The sequence below is a fragment of the Podarcis muralis genome, chromosome 18 (genome assembly GCF_964188315.1).
Source record: "Podarcis muralis chromosome 18, rPodMur119.hap1.1, whole genome shotgun sequence".
Lineage (NCBI taxonomy): Eukaryota > Metazoa > Chordata > Lepidosauria > Squamata > Lacertidae > Podarcis > Podarcis muralis.
The window spans coordinates 1,083,134-1,104,243 of record NC_135672.1 but is presented as its reverse complement, the minus strand read 5'-3'; the positions used below and the strand labels follow the sequence as shown (position 1 = coordinate 1,104,243).

General features: G+C 49.8%; 1 protein-coding gene and 1 long non-coding RNA gene across 4 annotated transcripts in view; one reads left to right on the top strand and one right to left on the bottom strand.

The window, feature by feature from the left end:
- Positions 1 to 1,736: 1,736 nt before the first annotated feature.
- LOC144326045 (uncharacterized) lies at positions 1,737 to 5,057 on the top strand. The gene is made up of 2 exons (XR_013391203.1): positions 1,737 to 1,979; positions 4,412 to 5,057. It is a non-coding gene; the product is annotated as an uncharacterized LOC144326045 (long non-coding RNA).
- A 408-nt stretch (positions 5,058 to 5,465) lies between these two features.
- Positions 5,466 to 21,110, bottom strand: part of FCHO1 (FCH and mu domain containing endocytic adaptor 1) — a 41,801-nt gene continuing 26,156 nt past the window's right edge. For all 3 annotated transcript variants that reach the window (XM_077921898.1, XM_028713616.2, XM_028713617.2), the window contains 10 exons: positions 19,997 to 20,566; positions 18,430 to 18,533; positions 17,527 to 17,629; positions 16,670 to 16,781; positions 15,319 to 15,474; positions 14,775 to 14,907; positions 14,246 to 14,445; positions 6,283 to 6,347; positions 5,948 to 6,112; positions 5,466 to 5,839 (listed from right to left, as the gene is read on the bottom strand). In XM_077921898.1, coding sequence (XP_077778024.1) covers positions 5,817 to 5,839; positions 5,948 to 6,112; positions 6,283 to 6,347; positions 14,246 to 14,445; positions 14,775 to 14,907; positions 15,319 to 15,474; positions 16,670 to 16,781; positions 17,527 to 17,629; positions 18,430 to 18,533; positions 19,997 to 20,566 — 1,631 coding nt within the window. In that variant the 3' untranslated portion in view covers positions 5,466 to 5,816. The remainder of the gene's footprint in view (positions 5,840 to 5,947; positions 6,113 to 6,282; positions 6,348 to 14,245; positions 14,446 to 14,774; positions 14,908 to 15,318; positions 15,475 to 16,669; positions 16,782 to 17,526; positions 17,630 to 18,429; positions 18,534 to 19,996; positions 20,567 to 21,110) is intronic.

The following is a 21,110-nucleotide window of genomic DNA, read 5'->3' as shown; positions in this document are numbered from 1 at the left end:
GGTTTCCAGGAGCACTGATACCTCGGACTCCGGAGGGCAGAGGAGCATGAAAAACAAAAAACACCAATGCTATTCTGTTGCAAAAAACACCAATGCTAGGCTGTTGCAGCTTATAAATTTGATTTATTCACATATTTAGGCCTGGATTTAGATGGAGAGAGTGCAAACCTGACATCCTGGTCGTCTCATGAGGGGTTTGTTCCCCACTAGAGACCAAAGAACTTGAACCCATGTCTTCAAGTGACAAGAAAGGAGCAGCTCTCCATGGTTTTAGTCTAAGCTGGAGATGCCCTCAAGGGCTTGAGCTCAGGTACCTGCATGCGGAGTGAATGTTCTGCTGAGCTACAGTCCTCCCTAGAAATGAAGGAAGAGTCTAGTCCTCTTGGTTCCCAAGAAAAGGATGGCATAAGTAGGAACACTGGATGCTGCTGAGTCTTCCAGCTCAGCCGGCAGCAGATCTCCGGGACTGGGGGAAGGGTGCCTCTTCCAGCCCTACCTGGAGACATTGTGGGGTTCAAATCCCCCCACCTGGCCACAAATGGTCTGACCTGGGGAGCCAGCTGTGTGGCCTCTCAGTCTAGCCTTCCTCGAAGGATTGTTGTGCAGTTCACATAGAGAGAGAGAGAGAGAGAGCCACATTCCCCCTTCTCGCTGGCTGGGATCTTTGGAACTCCCTTCCTCAGGAAAACAGCCCAGATCCTTCCTGGCTGAAGATTTCCTTGTTCCAACAGTCTTTGGGGAGCTGACTGCTTTAATGAAAAGTTGCTGCTGTTTCTATTTAAAACAGATTTTATAGCTATAGATAGTCTTATGTCTATCAATGTTTAACTGCTTTTTAATGACCACCCCCCTGAAAAAATGTGGTTCTTGCTTTTATATGTCAGCTGCCTTGAGTCCCTTTCACATGGCGTATAAATAAATACATAAGAATAAATGAAAGCATCTTCTGGAACAGCCTGCAGGGCGCCAGTCTCTTCTAGCTCTTCCAAACTACAACTCCCAGAGGCCCCAAACCAGCGCCACACGGAGGACATCAATCCCTGCAGGGCTGATCACCGCTGCGCCTGTTTACTGCTCAGTATGGCTCTTCATTTTTTGGATTATTTACTTTTTATACCATTTAACTCTTGCCAGTTTTTTAAAAAGAAATCTTCATCCAGAAATAGTGTTTAACAGCTGCAAAGATTTATAATAGCTAAAAACCAAACACTAAGATTATAAAGCAATAGCTAAAAGGTAAATGCTAAGATGATAATAGCTTAAAAGTGTTTTAAGATTATAACAGCTAAAAACTGGAAGGGAAAAAAGCACATGTCCCACTACACCTGAATGGGTTGAGAAAAATCTGGAAACTCTGAGTAAGATAATAATTACAACCAGCCCTGCGTGTTAATGGGGAGGAAATAGATTTATTTAATTTTTTTGGCAATGTTTTGGATCAACAAGTTCAGAGACAAAGTCCAGCCTAATGCTGCTTTGAACCTGCTGTGACAATATTTCTTTATCATGGGTTTATTGTGCTTATCTGGAGAATTAATAATAATAATAATAATAATAATAATAATAATAATAATTTGTTATTTATACCCCGCCCATCTGGGTGGGTTTCCCCAGCCACTCTGGGCGGCTTCCAACAGAATATTAAAATACAATAGTCTACAGACACACATCCTAATTCTAATTGGGTTTTTTTGTCCACCCCCCACAAAAGCACCAAGGCTTCTGAATGGACTCACCTAGAGACTGAGCCTCCTCTCCGCCTTGCAGGACTCCGTCAAAGAGTCCGTCTGCCTCGCGCACCTGGTAGCCTGACTCACCTGGGCAGGTAAGGGGGCGGGGCCAGGCACGGCCAAGGGGCGGGGCTTGAAGGTACCCCCACGCCCAGAGCAAGGTCGGCTCCAAGCACCCCAAAAAGGAAGGGGGGAAGCAGAGCGAGGTGCTGCCTGGCTTTGTGGAAGGAGAGCCTGATAAGATTACAGGTGTGTGTTTGAGCGAGAGAGAGAGAGAAAAGAGGAATAATCTCAAGGGCGTGGAGGAAGGGAACCAGATCTCCCAGGCAACACCTGGGCGGCTTAATTTCCCCTCGCTGGACCCACTGGGTCCAATTTTGTCTTCTCCCCACCCCGTTTTGGAAAAATAATAGTAGTAGTAAATAAATGAATAAATGCACTCTACAGTTCTACGATTCTCTGACAGTATTCGTGTTTATCATGCTTTTTATCATGTTTTTATGACTGGTGCAATATTACCCTGGGATCTTTTGATAAAAGGGTATATAAATGAAATAAATAATAATAATGTTGCAACAATATGTAGCAAAAAGGGGGGAATAAAGGGGGGGGGGGAGAAAACAGACTTTATAAATTATTTCATACAATTTAGCTGCCAGTTGGTTGTAAAGGGAAAGCGGTTTGCAAGGAAGATGAAATGATAATGTTACCACTAAAAATTTAATTTGGCTAATTAAACCATCTGTTACCTTTTAAACGGGGTGGGGTAGCGTGCTGTTTTCATTTGTTACTTTGCTATGTAATTTTCTGTTTTTATATTGTACGCCGCCCTGTGATCCTCAGGTGAACAACAGTATATAAATGTCATAAATAATAATAATTTAAAACCTGCAGAAAGTGTGCAAACCACAATAGATTACAACTTTAGAAAGAACACATCTTTTAACTGCTGCGAGAGTACAATTGGCAGGACGGGGGGGGGGGGGGTCAGAATGATGACAAGGCCTAACCATAGTACGATGCAATTTGGCAAACAGCATTATTGGGGAAAGTGACTCAAAAATCAGCAGCAGCAAGGAATTAAGATTAAATTGTGAGTGGTTAACTTCTACTCGGGAACAGAAGTCTGTAATTAAGTCTCTGTTGGCGATTCATGGAGGCTTTGTAAAGAATCACAGAATCATAGAATTGCAGAGATGGTGGGACCCCTGAGGGTCATCCAGCCCAACCCCCTGCAATGCAGGAATCCTTTGCCCAAAGCAGGGCTCAAACCCACGACCCTGAGATTAAGAGTCTCCTGCTCTACCAGTTGAGCCATCTCAGACTCTGTTCCACTTGCCTGCGCAGTGACTGAGCTCAGGTAACCACAGTTACAAAATGTATTATTTGAGCGACCTGCATAGACAAAGGCGGAGAAAGCCAAAGAGATGGCTATTCTTTGAAACTGCTTTATGACTCTTGGCTCATCTGAGAATAAAACTGTATATGTTTAAAATGTTGAAACTTGATAAAAATTAAATTGGAAAAAAATGAATTGAGGGGACACCAAACTAGGAGGGGTCACAGGAGATTCAAAATGACTATAACACAGACACGTCAAAGTGCAAGGAGATCAATAGGTACAGCTCCGGTGGGAAGGTAAACGGCGTTTCCGTGCGCTGCTCTGCTTCGCCAGAAGCGGCTTAGTCCTGCTGGCCACATGACCCGGAAGCTGCACGCCGGCTCCCTCGGCCAATAAAGCGAGATGAACGGCGCAACCCCAGAGTCGTCTGCGACTGGACCTAATGGTCAGGGGTCCCTTTAGTGTTCAGATCAAGGGAAAAAACAGAACTGCTCTCTTCTGCCTTGGTGAGACCACACCTGGAGTCCTGTGTCCAATTCTGGGTGCCACAATTTAAGAAGGGTGCTGGCAAACTGGAATGTATGCAGTGGTTGTCTGCATGCCAGCAAGAGCTTTTCTACCATGGAAAGGAGGTGGCGTACTCTCCTTCCTTGGAGGTTCATAAGTGGAGGTTGTTTGACCATCTGCCAGGGTGCTTTAGCGGAGATTCCTGCTTTGCAGGGGGTTGGAATGGATGACCTTTGGGGTCCCTTCCTACCCTATAATCCTGAGATTCTTTGACCTCAGAAGATGTTGGAGAGTTAATTGGAGAGTTCTGAAACTGGTAGGGTGACCATGGGGGGGTATAGTTGTGATTCTGACCCTGCAGTAAATAACTACACCAGGGGTCAGCAAACACCAGGGGTCATTTTCAGCAGAGGGCCGGTCCACTGGCCCTCAGACCTTGTGGGGGGCTGAACAAATTCCTATGCCCCACAAATAACCCAGAGATGGATTGTAGAAGACATCTGAAGGCAGCCCTGTTTAGGGAAGCTTTTAATGTTTAACAGACTGTTGTATTTTAATAATTTGTTGGAAGCCGCACAGAGTGGCTGGGGAAACCCAGCCAGATGGGCGGGGTATAAATAATAATATATTATTATAATTATAATTATTGCAGTGGGTTGGGCTGGATGACCCCTGGGTGCGCCTTCCAACGCTGTTTCTAGAAGAACAGCACCTGCAGCTATGCCCAGTTTGTTGTTCCCCAGGCATGATGAACGCCTTCTGCAGCGGCCGTCTCACCATCCCTGAGCAAACAGTCAGGGACTCTGACCAGACTTTCCTGTTCTACCTGCAGGCTTGCTTGCAGACACCCTGTTTGCACTGGATGTTCTCTCTCTCTCACACACACATTTTCTTCCTTCTCCCCTTCCACCATCGTCTTGCACAGCCTGCAGACGTGCAATGAAGCTGAGTGTTGTGAAATTCAGGACAGATAAAAGGAAGCAGCGGAGCTGAACCGTGGTACTCCCTGCCACAAGATGCAGCGATGGCCAGCAACTTGTCTGGCTGCAAAAGAGGATGAGGGCCAATTCGTGGCTATGGATGGCCGTGCTCTGCCTCCGCAGTGGAAATGCTTCTGGGTGGCAGTTGCAGGAAACCACAGGAGGAGAGGATGGTCTTGTGTTCGAATCCTGTTTGCGGGTTTCCCGTAATGGGCATCTGCTTGGCCACTGTCAGAACAGGATATTGGAGGATGATGATGATGATTTGCTAGGCATGATTCAGTAGCCCCTTCTTATGTTCCAACAATTTAAAAAAATGAAAAAATACTCTTATATTACCAAGCATTAATATATAGTGGTGTATATTTTTATTATCCTAATGTGCATATAATTGTCAATAACCTATTTTTCTTTCTTTTCCATCCTCATTTGCTCTTTTCTTTTTCTTCTCTTTTTAGAAATGAAATTCTTCTAATAAAATATTAATAATAAAAAATTCCAACTGTCTATTATTATTAATTATTATTATTATTTACTATGCCTGATCCACTGCCTATTGTGGCAAAGAGTCCAGTTTATCTAAGAAGCCCTTCCTCTCCTGTCTCAAATCTCCCAACGTTCAGCTTCACCTGATTGTCTGAGAGTTCTAATGAGAAAAGGAGGAAAACTACTAGTGGGAGGGAGTTCCGCAGTCCAGCTAAGCGCCGGGTGACATAGGTGCTTCATTTTCTGCGTCCTGAATTTGCCAGCGTGGAATCTGCTTATGCTGTAAATGTGTTTCGAAGAAAGATTTTAGGAAACTTTAAAAACCAGCGCACACAAAGTCGTTTTTTAGAAAAACAAGTGGTTTTTATTATTAAAAGAGCAACTTTTCCAACAGCAATTCTCCCCCCCCCCTTTTTCCCCCCACCCTTAGCAGCTTGGAAAATGGGAGAGTGCCTCCTCCTGACTTCTGGGCATCTGACGCAGCTTAGGAATGAAAGATGGAGAATACAAAATAACAATAAAAATAATATGGAGCGATTTGTGGTAAGGGAGGAACGTCTCGCTCTTCGGTGCAAAATCCCTTCCGCCTCGAACTGCGCACGGATCCGCCTCCTCCTCCATTCCTCCATTCCCGGGTGGCTGCTTCTCTCTCCCCAACTCCAGTGTTTTAAAATCCAGGCGAAAAATAATTTAAAAGCACGCAAACATCTCCTTCCTGTCGCAAGAGACACTTTTGGAGCAAACCGGAGGCGACTGCTGGGACGGGTCTGATCAGGAGCCAGCGAGGTAAATCCCTGGAAAAGGAGAGCAAGGGGGGAACTTTGGGATTCCTGCCTTGCAGCAGGTCAGACTAGATGACCACTAGTGCCCCTCCCGACTCTGCCAGCCCCCCTTCCTACTACCTGTGGCGAACCTCTTCTTGACCAGCGACATGCGGTACCCGCTGCCCACCAGCTCCACATCTGCCCCGGAAAGGGTGCTCCCCTCGCTGGTGAACTGGGCTGCCACGGGGCTGGGCTTGCTGGGACCAGTCAGGGGTTCCCAGCTGGCCAGGAGGCGGCCGGATCCTGCAGAGAAAAGAGCAGAGAAGAGGTGGACCCAAGCGAAGGAGATGGGGCCCCCCGGGTTCCAGAGAGCCGCTGCTTCCCTGCGCAGGGAGTGGGCAAGAGGAAGAAGAGCCGCCCGCCAGCCGGACTGGAGCCTGGCATCCGCGCCACCCACCCCTTGGCCCGCTCACCTGGGTGCCCTTGGGTGCCAGGGAGGTCCAGGAGCCGCCACAGCAATCGCTTCTCCTCCAGGTTCCTGCAAGAGGGAGAGAAAGAGACAAGCTGGTTGGGCCATGTGTACATTTGGCTGCAGAGCCCGGTTGGTGAGAGCCTGGTGCTGATGACGCCAAGGTCGCAGGTTCGATCCCTGTAAGGGACAACTGCCAATCCTGCATTGCAGGGGGTTGGACTGGATGACCCTCAGGGCCCCTTCCAACTCTACCATTCTAGGATTCCAGGATATATATATATATATTACCAACAACCAAAACACAGACAGTGAAAACAAACAGTGAAAGCCCGCCCCCCAGGCGGCTGATACATTGGGTATACATAATCAATAATAACATATTCAAATCAACCATATGTACAATTCTAGATACATTAACCCTCCTCCCTCCACAAGGTTTATTTAACTTTTAACATTTTAATTGCCCCAAATTGTTAAAACCTGCCCAAATAATTCAATATTTTCTCAAACCAATCCTCCTCCTCCTCCCTGACCTTAAACCCTTTCATTTTATGTATCTTCACAGTTAGATATTCAATCAATAGATTTTATTGCGTTAGCCGTGTGGCCATAGCATGATATACATAGAAATAACAACATAAAATGGGGGTGGGGAGATAAAGGTAGATATCGTCCTGGGCGAGTACTTAAAGAAAGGGGGGGGAAAGGGGGGGATAACAAAAGGGACAGGGGATTTAAAACATCGAGTAACAGATAGTACAAAAACAGAAAGACAAAAAACTGCTGAGGCTGGCGGAGGATCATTAAAGGGTCCTTCGGCTCCTCAGATTTGTCCTAGCTCCATTGTCCTTGTATAATAAGGCTACTTGGAACTTCGTTCGGTTGTGCGGCATATCGACTGCAGCTGTGGTGTTAAAGAAGAAGTTAGTGCCGCTTTCCTCTTCATCACACTGAGCAGGAAGTTAGCTGTCATCTCGGTAATCCAACAATCAGAATCCTGCAAAAAAAGGGACACTATCCAGGGCTGGATTGGGAGATGAAGCTTGTTCACGAGAGGAGTTAGAAACCGAGATCTTTCATCTGTCCAGTTGGGACAGAAGAGCATTACATGTTCCATAGTCTCCAGAGCCGTGTCATTACAGGTGCATGTTCTATTTGCGATGGGAACTCTGGAATAACGACCCGACAGAACTGCTGTAGGAAAACAGTTGAGACGGGCACAGGTAAAGGCCCTTCGCTTAGCCTCCGAAGAAATTGTGAAGCAGTATAGAGGGATCCCTTCAGGGGGTGGAATAGCTAGGGCTAGGCCTGAACACGGCCCTCTTGCATGGGCAGCTGTATTAGAGAAGTCAAGTTGCTGTAGCTTCTTTTTAATTGGAGGTAGGGCCGCCGGACTGATACACTCTAAGTTAAGAACAGTTTTGCAATTCAGATTGAGAAAAGAGCGGAGTTTGAGGTTAATTGTAGTTTTCCAGGGGGAATTATGAATATCTCTTAGGATCAGATTGGAAAAACCACCTCTAATTCGAGCATCCGATGCTAGTAGGTGGGAGCTATAGGAAATGGCTCGACTCCATGCTCGTTTTACAATTGAGGGCTGGGCGAACTCAAGTCGTAGGGCTGCACCTGAGACACATCTCGGGACGCCGGAAAGAGATCTCAGAAACATATGAAGTGGGCGATCCAAGTTACCTGATATTGCTGTAGTCCATACTTCACAGCCATATAATAATTTAGGGACAACTTTGGCATTAAATATTTGAATTGCTGCTGGAAGGTGTTTGCCGCCCTTCTGGTGGTAAAATCGGACAATGGCATTAGAGGTTGTGGTTGCAGCGAGAAAGGCAGATTGTAGATGGGTGGTCCAGGAGAGATTATAGGTGAATATTAAGCCTAGATATTTAAAGGCTTTTACCTTTTCTAAGTAGCCACCTGTGATCTTAAGCGGCTCCAGCTTGAGTTTGCGGGAACGAGTGAAGTGGAGGACTTTCGATTTTTTATAATTAATATTAAGAGCTTCCGCCTTACAATAGGCGATAAATGCATTAACTGTATTTGCTAGGTCCGCAGCTGTTCTGGATAAGATGACGGCGTCATCTGCATAGAAAAGGGAAACAATGGGGTGGCCTGCTAAGTGAGGAGGATACTTAGATGCTAGCTTCAAAGGGGTAATTGCATCATGAAGATAGAGATTAAACAGTAAAGGGGCCAAGAGACAACCTTGTCGGACGCCCTTGGCTGTTGGGAATGGAGTGGTAAGGGAGCCGTTGGGATCACTTCGGACGCAAGCTGTGGTGTTTGAATAAAGGGAAATAATTAGGGAGAGGAGGTGCGGATCAATTCCCAGATGGGCAAGTTTGGACCATAATCTCTGCCTAGGAATGGAATCAAAGGCGGCCTCCAGGTCCATGAAAGCGGCAAATAGGTGGCCTTGCCTTGGTGCAGTGTATTTACTGGCAAGGTGATAGAGAGTTAGACAGTGGTCCATGGTTGATGCTGACTTTCGAAAGCCAATCTGTTCTAGCGGTAGAATGTTCCTCTCCTGGACCCATGAAAGAAGTTCTTCCAGTAAAACAGCGGCAAATATTTTCCCCGGAATAGATAATAAACTGATGGGGCGATAGTTCCTAGGGATGTTTGGCTGGCCGCCTTTGAAGATCGGAACTATTATAGCTTCTCTCCAGGAGTCAGGGATGTCTAGGGCGGAGGAGATAGCGGTGAATACAGGAGTCAGCTGTTCGCTCCACCAAAGAGGATCAGTCAGGAAAAGGTCCAACGGGACCATGTCTGGGCCGGGGGCCTTATTCCTTCGCATGGACATTATGATGTTGAAGATGCGAGTTGAGGTAAAGTTTATTGAGGAAGTGGGACTAAGAGAACAGGAACAGAGGTCCGACGGGGATTGAAGGAAATCTGTAAGATGATTTGGAGAAGCGAAACTGGTTGAATAATAGGCGATCCATTCGTCAGCGGAAATCTGGGTAGCTGAGTTGAATGGAGCCGAAGGTCTAACTAAGCGCCAGAAGGAGCGGGAGTCATGCCTCTCTGCAGCCGAACGAAGAGTGGACCAAGCCTCAAGGATGTGCTGCTGTTTCTTGCAATGAATCATGTTTCTGTATGTCCTTTTAATATCTGTGAGCTTTGCACGGGTTTGGGGGTCGTTGGAAAATTTGATGATTCTGACCATTTTCCTAATTCGCCTTCTTAGGGCTTTACATTCCTTGTCAAACCAAGGTGATTCAGAGAAGAGGCGTTGGTGGATAGGCGAGGTGGTGGTTATGTAAGTTGTTGAGAAAGCATCGATTAATTTCCGGTATTGGTCAGCGGGCAGAATTGGGTCAGAGGGAACTGCAGACATATCAAATGATTTTTGTATGTCCAGGGCAAGAGAGGAGCTGAGGCTTGTCCATTTCTTTGTTTTGTATACAGGGTGGCTTTGTGCCGTGGAACTATAGTTTGGGGGGGCTGAAAATGGCTCTATTAGGTTTAACAATAGAGTCAATGGAAGGTGGTCACCACCAAAATATTCAGCCACTTCCATTTTTGTAGAAATTGAGAATAGCTCCGGCGTCAATAAAATGTAGTCGACAACACTGGTTCCCCGGGAAGTGATGCACGTTAACTGCTGCGAGGACAAGAGAGTAATGTTACCATTCGCGATGCAGAGATCGTTTTCCATGGCCAATTGGGCCATCAGCCTCCCCGACGCATTTGTTATAGGATCAAGAGAGCATCTGTTTCCCCAGGGGGGCTGCAGGGGATTGTCCAGGAGTGCTGCGAGAGATAATATATCATCGTCGTTGGGACCTATTCTTGCATTAAAGTCGCCTAAGAGGATTTGAGGAAGTCCTGGGTTAGTTGTTTGAAGATCATGGAGCCAAGACAAAAGTTCAGACCACCTTTCATTGCGGTCGAAATCATTAATTACTGGGGGCAGATATACTGTAGTTATCAACCATGGGCTTTTGGTCTTTGGTAGATGGATCTTTATAGTGAGAAAGTAAGGGGAAGATTTAATTTCCTCGCAAATAGTGAGGGATAAACTGCTTGAAATAAGGCAGGCGAGGCCAACTTGGGGGCGACCCCTGTTGGTTAGTTTACGAGCACAGGAGCTAAAGGAGCAATAATTTGGGAGAGCGATACTTTGTTGGGACCAGGTCTCTTGGAGGCACACAATGTCAAAAGAAGAGATGAAGTTTATTGCCTCAGGATCCATTTGCTTTGTCGCCCAGCCGTTAACGTTCCAGGAGACAATTTTAAGGCTCTGGGATGGATTGGATGCGTCTTTCAAGGGAAGAACTGCTTTTGCTTGATTTGTGAGTGAGGATTGAGTCTGTTTATATCTAATTATGTCGAATTTCCGCGCCGGCTGGTGTTTGCCTCTGGTCTGATCTTTGTCAATTATTTCCCAAGGTGCTTTTAGGGATTACTCTTTTATGAGCCGGCCCATTGCTCTCCATGCATGGCAAACTAGCCAAGTGTTCTATAGTTTCGGCTGTTAAGTGTTGAATACTGACATTAGTGGTCACCGGGCCTTTGAAGTGTGTTATCTCTTTCCGTAGGTATTCTTCCGGTACCTGATTGTGGCCTAATTCTGCCTCGTCTAGGTACCTCAGCTTGTCCCAAGAGCCTGGTGAGTTCACCTTAGGGATGGTTCTCCTTATTGGAGGTGGTGTAGTGTTCTCTTCAGTGTGCTGGGCTTCCTTGATTGGAGGTAGGTTAATCTCAGCCATTGTCTGGAGGTAGCGTGGCCGACAGGCCGCTGGGTTTTGTTCTTGTATAGGGTTCAAATTATAGGAAGCCTGGTCCTTTTTATGGGCGTCCACATTGATTTCCTTATTTATATCTCTCCCAGCCAGCTTAATTCTTAGCATATCTAGTCTTTCTAATATTAGAAATATTAGATATTTCTAATATTCTAATATTTTTCGATTTTCCCCTCCATTGGATCCTAGGATTTCTATCCCTGAGGGACTCCGCTGGGAATGGCTTTGACTGGCGGGTGAAGCAGGTGAGGGGAGCCAAAGGGTCTCAGAGCCCCGGTCAAGAAGGCGGTTTCTGTTTGTGCTGTAGGATCTGTCCACCTGGGAAGGAAGGAAAACTTGGACCCTAAACCTCCGCTGGCTTGTGGGAGAAGAAGGAGCCAATCTGAGTGGAGCCCCTAAAACAGTCTTGTATCTCACCTTCCAGCAATTCCTGCAGCCAGGCTGGGGCCCAACGCCTTGCTCTCACAGAATAAAAAAAGAGGAGAGTTGGGACCCCCAAAGTCATCCACCCAACCCCTTGCAATGCAGGAAACGTCCGTCACCCAGACCGAGGGGGGGGGGGCTCTTGCCATCTGGGCAGCCCTGGACCCCCAGACACACAGCCCTGGCTTGTGCCCCAAGGAGGTCACTTGGGGGCTGATGAGGCAGCGGTTTGGCTTCACCCTTGGAGGCACACTCCATTGCTTCTCGAGACGGATGCCAGCCACAAGACTCCCTTTCCCCTTGGGGAAATGCATCTGCTTGGTTTTGGGGGCCAATGAACTGGGGGGGTGCAGAATCTTAGAAGTGCAAGCTTGGGAGGTTCACCCAAGGGTCCTCTAGTCCAACAAGGGAGGAATCTTTTTGCCCAACATGGCTTGAACCCACGACCCTGAGATTAAGTCTCTCATGCTCAAGCAAAAAAGCAATAAAAGAACTTGGTATCTGAAAAACAGTTAAAAGCCTTCTTAAAACAGGGGAGCCCTTTAGCCCTTGTGCAGCTATGATTCCCAGCTCCCTTAAGGTAAAGGTACCCCTGCCCGTTGTGGCCAGTCTTGCCAGACTCTAGGGTTGTGCGCCCATCTCACTCAAGAGGCCGGGGGCCAACGCTGTCTGCAGACACTTCTGGGTCACGTGGCCAGCGTGACTAAGCGGCATCTGGCGAGCCACAGCCGCACACGGAAACGCCGTTTACCTTCCCGCTAGTAAGCGGTCCCTATTTATCTACTTGCACCCGGGGGTGCTTTCGAACTGCTAGGTTGGCAGGAGCTGGGACCGAGCAGCGGGAGCACACCCCGCTGCAGGAATTCAAACCGCCGACCTTTCGATCGGCAAGTCTTGGCGCTGAGGCTTTTACCCACAGTGCCACCTGCGTCCCGGCCTTTTAGCCCTCGTGCAGCTATGATTCCCAGCTCCCTTAGCAAACTACAGTTCCCTGGATTTGGGGCCAGAGACTTCTGGTGGAATTGCATTTGCCTTTTTCGTTGTGAGAACAGAATGCTGGACTAGGTGGGCCATTTCCCTGATCCAGCCGGGTCCTTGTACTCTTGTAGAACCTCCAGGGCCAGAAGCAGTCTATCTCCATTCACCAGTCCTTGGGGACATTTGGCCACTGGGAGGACAGGGTGCTGGGCTAGGTGAGCTGCTTCGCCCCCTTTTTTGCTCTTGCTACACTTGGGGTCCCCCCGACCCCTGGATTCCAGGTCCCGTGAGATCTCCAAGTTCACTGGAGATCCAGCACCCAAGCTCAGCCCCGCTCCCCAGGCTGCCTCTGGTGACTCACTCTTAACTTGGGGCAGATTTTGCCAAATTATGCTGCCTGTTGTGCCCTGGGACCTCTTGCAAAAGAGCGACTCGCCCAACAGGCATTTCTGGTCCCCGTTAAGAAACTGTTGTCTCCCGGGGACTGTCTGGGTGGCAGAACCAGCCGGGGCTCCGCGATGAGATTAGGCAACCTCCCCAGAGGACAGATTTATTCCTTTTTCCTCTGGAAATTGTTTTTCGGTCCCATTTGCAAAATAAAATAAGCCACTTCTTCCTCCGGAGGTGGCATCTCACTTGGAGCAGAACCTGCCCAAATCAGCTGGCGTGGCTCACTGAGCTTGCTCTGGTTTTGGTGAGTCTACTCTGAGTAGAGGTCACCCTGAATTTGGCTCCCAAAAAGATTGAAACAGGACAGGTTGATGTAGCCAAAGCTGCCTTCTGCTGAGCTAGACCATTCATGGAACAGTAGAGGTGGAAGGGACCCCAGGGGTCATCCAGCCCAACCCCCTGCCCTGGTTCCTATCTAGCTGAGATTTGTGGAGGCAGCGGTGGCGCAGTGGTTAGAGTGCTGGACCAGCGAGGGACCAGGGTCCCAATCTCCCTGCTCAGCCTTACAGAGCTCATGGGGTGATGCCTTGGGGGCCAGTCGCTCACTCTCAGCCTAGAATACCTGGCAGGGGGGTTGCGACCAAGTGAAGATGTTTCTCTCCCCTCCTTTACCTCAATATAATTTAACACAAGTATAACATTTAATATGCATTTAAAAGTTGGCCTGCCAGGCTTCCAGGATGTTTCCCTTTCCTCCCTTCCTCAGTGGTGGCCCCCGCCCTGGGGAACGCCCTCCCGTCAGACGTCAAGGACTTTTAGAAGACATCTGAAGGCAGCCCTGTTTAGGGAAGCTTTTTATGTTAGGTGGAGCTCTCCATTCCCCAGTCCTTGGGGACATTTGGCCACTGGGAGGACAGGGTGCTGGGCTAGGTGAGTGACTGGGGAAACCCAGCCGGATGGGCAGGGTATAAATAAATTTATTATTATTATTACTCACTGCTCAATGTAACAATTAAAAAATAATAATGATAAAATGTTAAAATGCATCAAAGTATTTCCTAATTCCATTTCCATACTTAAGATTTCCACAGTTAACATAGGAAATACTTTTCCCAATTCCATTTCAATATATTAACATATTTTAGAATTTTAGCATTTTTTCCCCTTTTATCCCCTTCTTTGTTTCCCATTGACTTAGACTTTTATTTAACTACCACGTATTCCCAAATGTTAAGCAGAGTCCCTTTTGACTTGGTCAGCCCACAAAACCACACGTTATAAATCAATATTCCACAAACGCAGCAAGGGCGGAATATTAATTTAATAAACAGTAATCATGACCTTGTTCGTGAAGCTGGAGGTCTCCCCAAGACAACCCCCCACCCCAAAACCAGACCCGGGTCTCACCACGAGGCGCTCGGCTGGGGCTGGACGTTGGCAGCCGGTTCTTCAATGGGCAGGAGGATCTGGACATTGCCCAGGGCCGCGGCCGAGGCCAAAGCCCCCGTGTTGTAGCTGTAGTCAATGCGCACCCGCGTGGCCTCCGACCCACAGGCCCAGTCCACCGAGAGCTGCAGGGGGGCCCAGCGCGGGCCTTGCTTGGAGTACTGGAGTCGAGGGGCAGAGAGAGTGGGGGGAGAGAGAGAGTCGGAAAGACAATTCTTTCTCTCTCCCTCTTTGGGGAAGGGTCATCCAGCCCACCCCCAGCCATGTAGGAGCCATGGGAGGGGGAATCATGGAAAGGTTGAAGCGAATGGGACCCCGGGGGTCATCCAGCCCACCCCCAGCCATGCAGGAGCCACGGCTGGTTCCGGACTCCCGGTGGTGCTGGGCTGCTTAGAGAGGATGGGGGTCTGGAAGCACTGGGGGGGGGGGAGGAGGTTCCTCGGCTCTTCCCTCCCCCAACCCAACCACCCGCAGGGCCCGTCTGTTCCACCTGGTATCTGAGGAGGGTGACGTTGTAGTAGGGGGCGCCCGGCGCCTGCTCCGCCTGCTTCTGGAGGTGTGCAGTGAGGGCGGCCATGTTGAGCCAGAAGTCCTTGCTGTGGGGGTCGCTCTGCGAGGCGTCACTTGGGGGGGGGGCGGAAGAGAAATCCATCACCACCCAGGAGGTCAGTCTGGTTCTGTGGGGTGCCCCCCACAATCCGAGAGGAGAAGGACCCCCTCCTCTTTGCTCTCCCTCCCTGCTCCAACAAAGTCCTACTCAGTAGGAACAACAGGCCAACTTGGCTCTCCCCTGCTTTCAGAGGTCTGGCTCTCTGCCCCACGGATTGAGCTCCCCTCTCATTCTCCCCCCAACCACGTGCAATTCTTGGGGGTCCACATAGTCCCCCGCAGTGGATTTGGGGGAGCCCCGGGGAGAAAGCAGAACAGGGCAGCTGGATCCGACCCTCTGAGCGGAAGGGAGCAGAACCCCGCCTGGCTTTTCCAGTTTCTCCCACAGGGGCACCTTATGCCCCCCATCCCCCCCCCCCCGGTACCTGAAGAGGAGTTCGGTGTTGGGCAGGAACTGGTCGATGGCGGCCGTGTGGCGCAGGCGGAAGCTGAGGACGGGGGGCGCAGGGGCGCTGCTGAAGACGCGCAGGATCCCCGCTGGGAAGGACATGGTCAGCTCCCCCGTGACTTTGACCAGGCAGCTGCAGGAGAGGCGAGAGAGAGCCTGGCATTGTCACCCCTGGCCCTATGGTCTCCCCCAAATCCAGGCACTCTCCGTCCCCTCCCAGGAGCACCTTCACACCCCAGGAAGGACTGCCACTGGCTTCTGCGAAAGAGCGCCAGCGGGAGAGCCCACTGCCCCACACTGCCGCATCTGCTTGCAAGTCATAGAGTTGGAAGGGACCCCCGAGGGTCATCCAGGCCAACCCCCTGCCATACAGGAATCTTTTGCCCGACGTGGGGCTTGAACCCACGACCCTGAGATCCAGAGCCCGCGTGCAAAGTAAGACGGAGACCTTAAAAGCCTTGTTTCGCACCAGGTACCCAAGCCGACCTGTCATGAACAAGCAAGCTCTCCACCTGCCTTGGGCATCAAGGCCAGGATTGGCTCTGGGAGCCGAGGGGCGACAGCACAGGATCTTGCGGGAACTGGGACGACTCCACAAGACGTCACATGGGGTTGTGGAACTGAGCGGCTCTGGCCCCTTCAAAGCTGTTTTTGCACCCCTCAGTCGCCTCAGTGGCCACCAGCTTCTTCAAACGCAAACCCAGAACTTTTGAGATCGCCTCTAAACCAGTGTCAAAGTTTCATACTCGTTCTGTGCAGTTTCACACCAGTTTGGAGCGAATCGGAAAGGGCCAGGATTTGGGGTGTTAAGTGCGAACACCAGTTTTGTGCGTCTATTACAGTGGACACTTGGGTTGTGAACGTGATCCGTGTGGGAGGCATGTTCACAACCTGCGGCATCCGCAACCCACAGTGCCGCATCTGCGCACCCACGAGTTTCGATTCGGCACTTCTGTGCATGTGCAAAGCGTGATTTAGTGTTTCTGCACATGCACGAGCGCCGAGACCTGCAAGTAACCCGTTCTGGTACTTCTGGCTTTCGGCATGTCCGTAACCCGAAAACACACAACCTGAAGCATCTGTAACCCGAGGTATGACTATTCAGTTGGGGGGGGGGGCAAAAAAATATGGGACTTGCAGTACAAAAGAAGCCCGAAACTTTGGCATCGGTTTGGAGGTGGTCGCAAATTTTGATGCTTAAGCGAGTGACGGCATCGAGAAGCAGAGCCAAGACATCCAGATCTGGTGTGAAAATGGCAATGAGGTGAGGGGTCCCCCCAAAAAACACCCCCACAAACTCACACTGCCCTCTGTCCTCCGTTTATTACCTGTCTGGGCTGCAGCCTTTGAAATAGGCGTGGATGTATTCCGTGAAGGCCGTTGCCACAGGGAGAGCGCCCTGCGAACCCAGGACAACGGGAGACGGGCCCCGCGAGACGCCTGCCAGAGAGAGAGAAAGTCAAGCCATCACGGGGAAAACGCCAGGGAGTTGGGAAGCGAGTCCCAAGAAGATCAGGGGTATTTGGCTTGGAGGAGCATAGAATCGTGGAATGGTAGCGCTGGAGGGGAACCCAGGAGTCATCTAGCCCGTCCCCCAGCAAGGCAGGAATCCTAGAATTGTAGAGCTGGAGGGTTGTCTAGTTCAACCCTCTGCAAGGCAGGAATCTTTTCCCCCAACCTGAGGCTCGAACCCACAACCCAGAGATTAACCCAGAGTCTCCTTCTCTACCAACTGAGCTAGCCTGGCTTGGGTGGGGCAATTAATTGCACATTTTGTTCAAAACCCAGTTAAAACTATTTCGTTTGATTCAACGAAACAATGGAACTTGATCTGAGGACACCAGCATTCCGAAGTCAGGCGGCCATTGGCACCTGCTGCCCCCCAGCACCCCTAGGGAATCCCACCCACCCTGAGGGACGCCAGCACCCACTTTGGCTTAACTGAAGGTGAAGGCAGGGGGACCCCTTTGCGTCAGTCACCCCTTAAGTCATTCTTGTTTTCTATGTGGTAAAAAAATTAAGGCATTTTGAAGAAGTTGGGGGCCCCCGAAGCATTTCCTGTTTCTCCTCCTCCCCCCAGAAACACTCTGCGACTCCTTGTGCAATGGGGCGAGGCCTCCACAAAAGAAAGCTGGGCGCCCACACGCCCCCCCCAAGCCCGCAGCCCCCTCCGCGGGGCACCTACCCAGTCCCGGCTGCGTGGCCATGAAGAAGGCCCGCTCTGTCATCCCAGCCGAGCTCTGCGGGGTCGACAAGGCCCAGAGGCGCGAGGGGCTGAGCGAGCGAGGCTGGGGGCACAGCGAGAGAGAATTATTAAATGATGACCATGCTTATTATTCTTATTAACAATACCACTTCTGACGACTCACAATCGTTTCACCAACAACCTGTTCACAATTCTATAGCGCTTCTGTTGCATTTAGCTCTTTTCTAAATCTTATTTATTAATTTTTCACATACACAAAAAAATCTTAACGTATTTTAACATAAACTGTAAATTACTTGATCCATTGACTTCCTATCCCCTTCTTCCATGGTTTCCATATTTACCCTTAAATCACCTGTGCTCTTCAGTATGTGCAATCTATCCTATTTATCTTAATATATTATCTCTGCTTCTCATAGTTCAAGTCCTGCTCATGTTTTTATCTCGCTTTAGTAGTTCTTTAAATACTTTCTAATATTTTCTGTCGGTCTTGCCAGTTCCGCATACTGCATCATTTTCAAAAGCCATTCTTCTTTGCAGCAAATTCTTATATCTCATCCGTACACTTTACAAGCTTTTCCTTGCGACAGGATTCAGAAATCCTTTGAAGACTTTATTTTATTATACCCTAAGTAGGCTAGCCGTAGTTAATGTTTCTCAGCCTCTGGGAGCCAAAAGCAGAATGGAAAAATAAGGGCTCAACTCAACTCTGAGAAGGCTTGGATCGTGACGGAACAAGACTTCTGCCGCAAACCTCCCCAAATTAACCAACCCGCAGTTTGCTAAATTGGGGGGCATCTCTGCACAACAGCACAGCCCCCCAATCGAACGAGGAAACACAACTCTGTGTGCCCAGGCGGGTCCAGGGCGTGTGGGGCTCACCGTGTCGCTGCCGGTTGAGACTGCCGAGGGCCGTTTTGCGCGGCATCGCCGAGGGGGGGCCACCATGGGGGTCAATCCGGGTGCAGCGGATGGAGGGAGAGAAGCTGCAAGCCAATGGGAGAGAGAATAGGGGGTTGGTTGGGATAATCAAGGATTGGGATAATCAATGTAAATAAGTATTTAAAAGAGAGGGAGCTTTGTGGCCCTGTGGGGGGATTCGCACCCAGCTCTCTCAGGTGCTCTAAATCCTGTCTCTCCATCCATCCATCCATCCATCCATCCATCCATCCATCCACCCACAATCAGTTTGCCCAGCCATCATTTACTGGGCCATTAAGCAAAGCTCAGACCACAAAAAAGAAAATGCAGAGGCCAATTGTTAATCGTTAACCATAATGAGGTTGAAAGAGCTGTGCAAGATTTGGAGATTTCGGAAATGAGATTTATTAAGGCCTTCAAGGGAGAAGACGCCCTGGAGGGATCAGCCAGGAAACCACATTGTCAAAGGGGATCAATGGCGCCTGCGCTGATCACCGGGGGGGGGGGGGGGGGGGGGGGGGCTGCGGCAGGAGGAAGCGAGAGGATCTCAAGCTCTGGGCGTTTACCAAGAGAGCGTTTGCCAAGGGCGTTTGCCCTTGAGAGGAACTGAAGCACCTGTGAGACCCAAGGGACCCCCAAAGCTCATCCAGCCCAGGAATCATAGCTCCAGAATCCCAGAGAGGTGACCATCTCCTGCACAATCTCCTTTGCTCTTAATGTTTTCCATAAAAATCATGTTTTTATCATTGACGTTCTGGAATGTGTTTTTAATGTTGTAAACCGCCCTGGGGTCTCCTGATAAAAGGCAGTATATAAATTGAATCCAATAAATCAAATTAATGACAATAATAATATTACAACAATACTGTGAGATGTGGAAAACTAACTTAAAAAAATAAATAGACAAAAACAGCTTCAAAAAGAGAAGAAAAAGCAGGAAGAGAGTGAAGAAAGGGGGGGGGGGATGGGAAGAAGCCAGACAGAAAGAGAAAAGGGGCACCTGGTTTTCCTTCTGCCGTTACATAAAAAAAGGTTATTTAAGGCATTCAGTCCAGAGCAACATCCATCTTCTCTGGTGCCAAACAACATTTCTTCTCAATCCAAAATCATTCATTTCCTTTTCCCACAAAGTCCAAAAGCGGTTCCCAAATTATTTTTATTAATAATAATAAAAAAAATCCCCCTTTGTTCCGAGACTCTAGCCAAGTTCTTATTTCTGTTGCCTGTAATAAATCGGCCAATTGATTGATGAATTGATTGACAGAAAACCCGGACCTGTCAACCCAGACCTTTCATTCCCCACCTTCTTTTAACCGATTTCTTATCCAGTGATCCAAAACGACGAAAAAAAAGAAAACGAGAGTGCAATAGACACTAATAAATATATGGTTCTTATGGATACGAAGGCAAATAGGATTTCATTCTCCACTGCAGAAAAGGACGCGTCTCGCACCCAGACCCCAAGGCAACAGATGAGAAGGGACCCGACCTGCGGCATGGATCCTGGCAAGAGGAAATGGCAACTCACCGGGGTCCGACGGCACGTCTGGGGGGGCGCCCTCCAGGTCTCTGCCCCGCGGCGCCCAAGGAGAAGGGCTGGTGGAGTCTCCGCTGCTGGGGGGCGCTGGGGACGAGGAGGAGGAGGAGGCAGAGTTCGAGGAGAGGCAGCTGTCGCGCTCGCCCCCCCGCGGGGGACACTCCGCAGCCGACCAGCCCCGCCGACCCCCGGGGGCCGCGGCCTCCAGGAAGGGGTCGCTGAAGGGGGACTCGTGCCGGCCTGGGGGGTGGCCAGGGGGCGCCGGGGCGGGGGGCCAGGCCGAGACGGAGTGGGCCCACTCGGGGAGCTCCTGGGAGCCAGGCTGGGGGAGCCAGGGGTCCGGGGTGTCGTTGGCCGGCTGGCAGCAGCGGGGTCCGTCCTTGGGGGGGCGCTTTCCGGGGGGGCTCTGTGGGGTGCCAGGCCGGGGGCTCCAGAGGCGGGCGTCCGGGGAGGGGCCGGTGGCCAGGTGAGACGGGGAGTCCAGGCCGGAGTCTTCCACGTTCTCGGGGGACGAGGAGGAGAAGGGGGAGGGGCTGGAGGCCAACAGGTAAGAGCGGGGGGCTGCGGGGGGGGAGGGGGGAGAAGAACAATAAATAGACATTGATATCCATATAGACAGATAACGATATAGGTATCAATAATAATAGAGATGTCAATATCAAAATCAATAGGCATTGATATTTACATATCTATAGATCTATATTGATGTTGATAAATAAATAAATATAGATAGATATAAAAGGTAAAGGTACCCCTGCCCGTACGGGCCAGTCTTGACAGACTCTAGGGTTGTGCGCCCATCTCACTCAAGAGGCCGGGGGCCAGCACTGTCCGGAGACACTTCCGGGTCACGTGGCCAGCGTGACATCGCTGCTCTGGCGAGCCAGCGCAGCACACGGAAACGCCGTTTACCTTCCCGCCAGTAAGAGGTCCCTATTTATCTACTTGCACTTAAGGGTGCTTTCGAACTGCTAGGTTGGCAGGCGCTGGGACCGAACGACGGGAGCGCACCCCGCCGCGGGGATTCGAACTGCCGACCTTTCGATCGGCAAGCCCTAGGCGCTGAGGTTTTACCCACAGCGCCACCCACGTCCCATAGATAGAT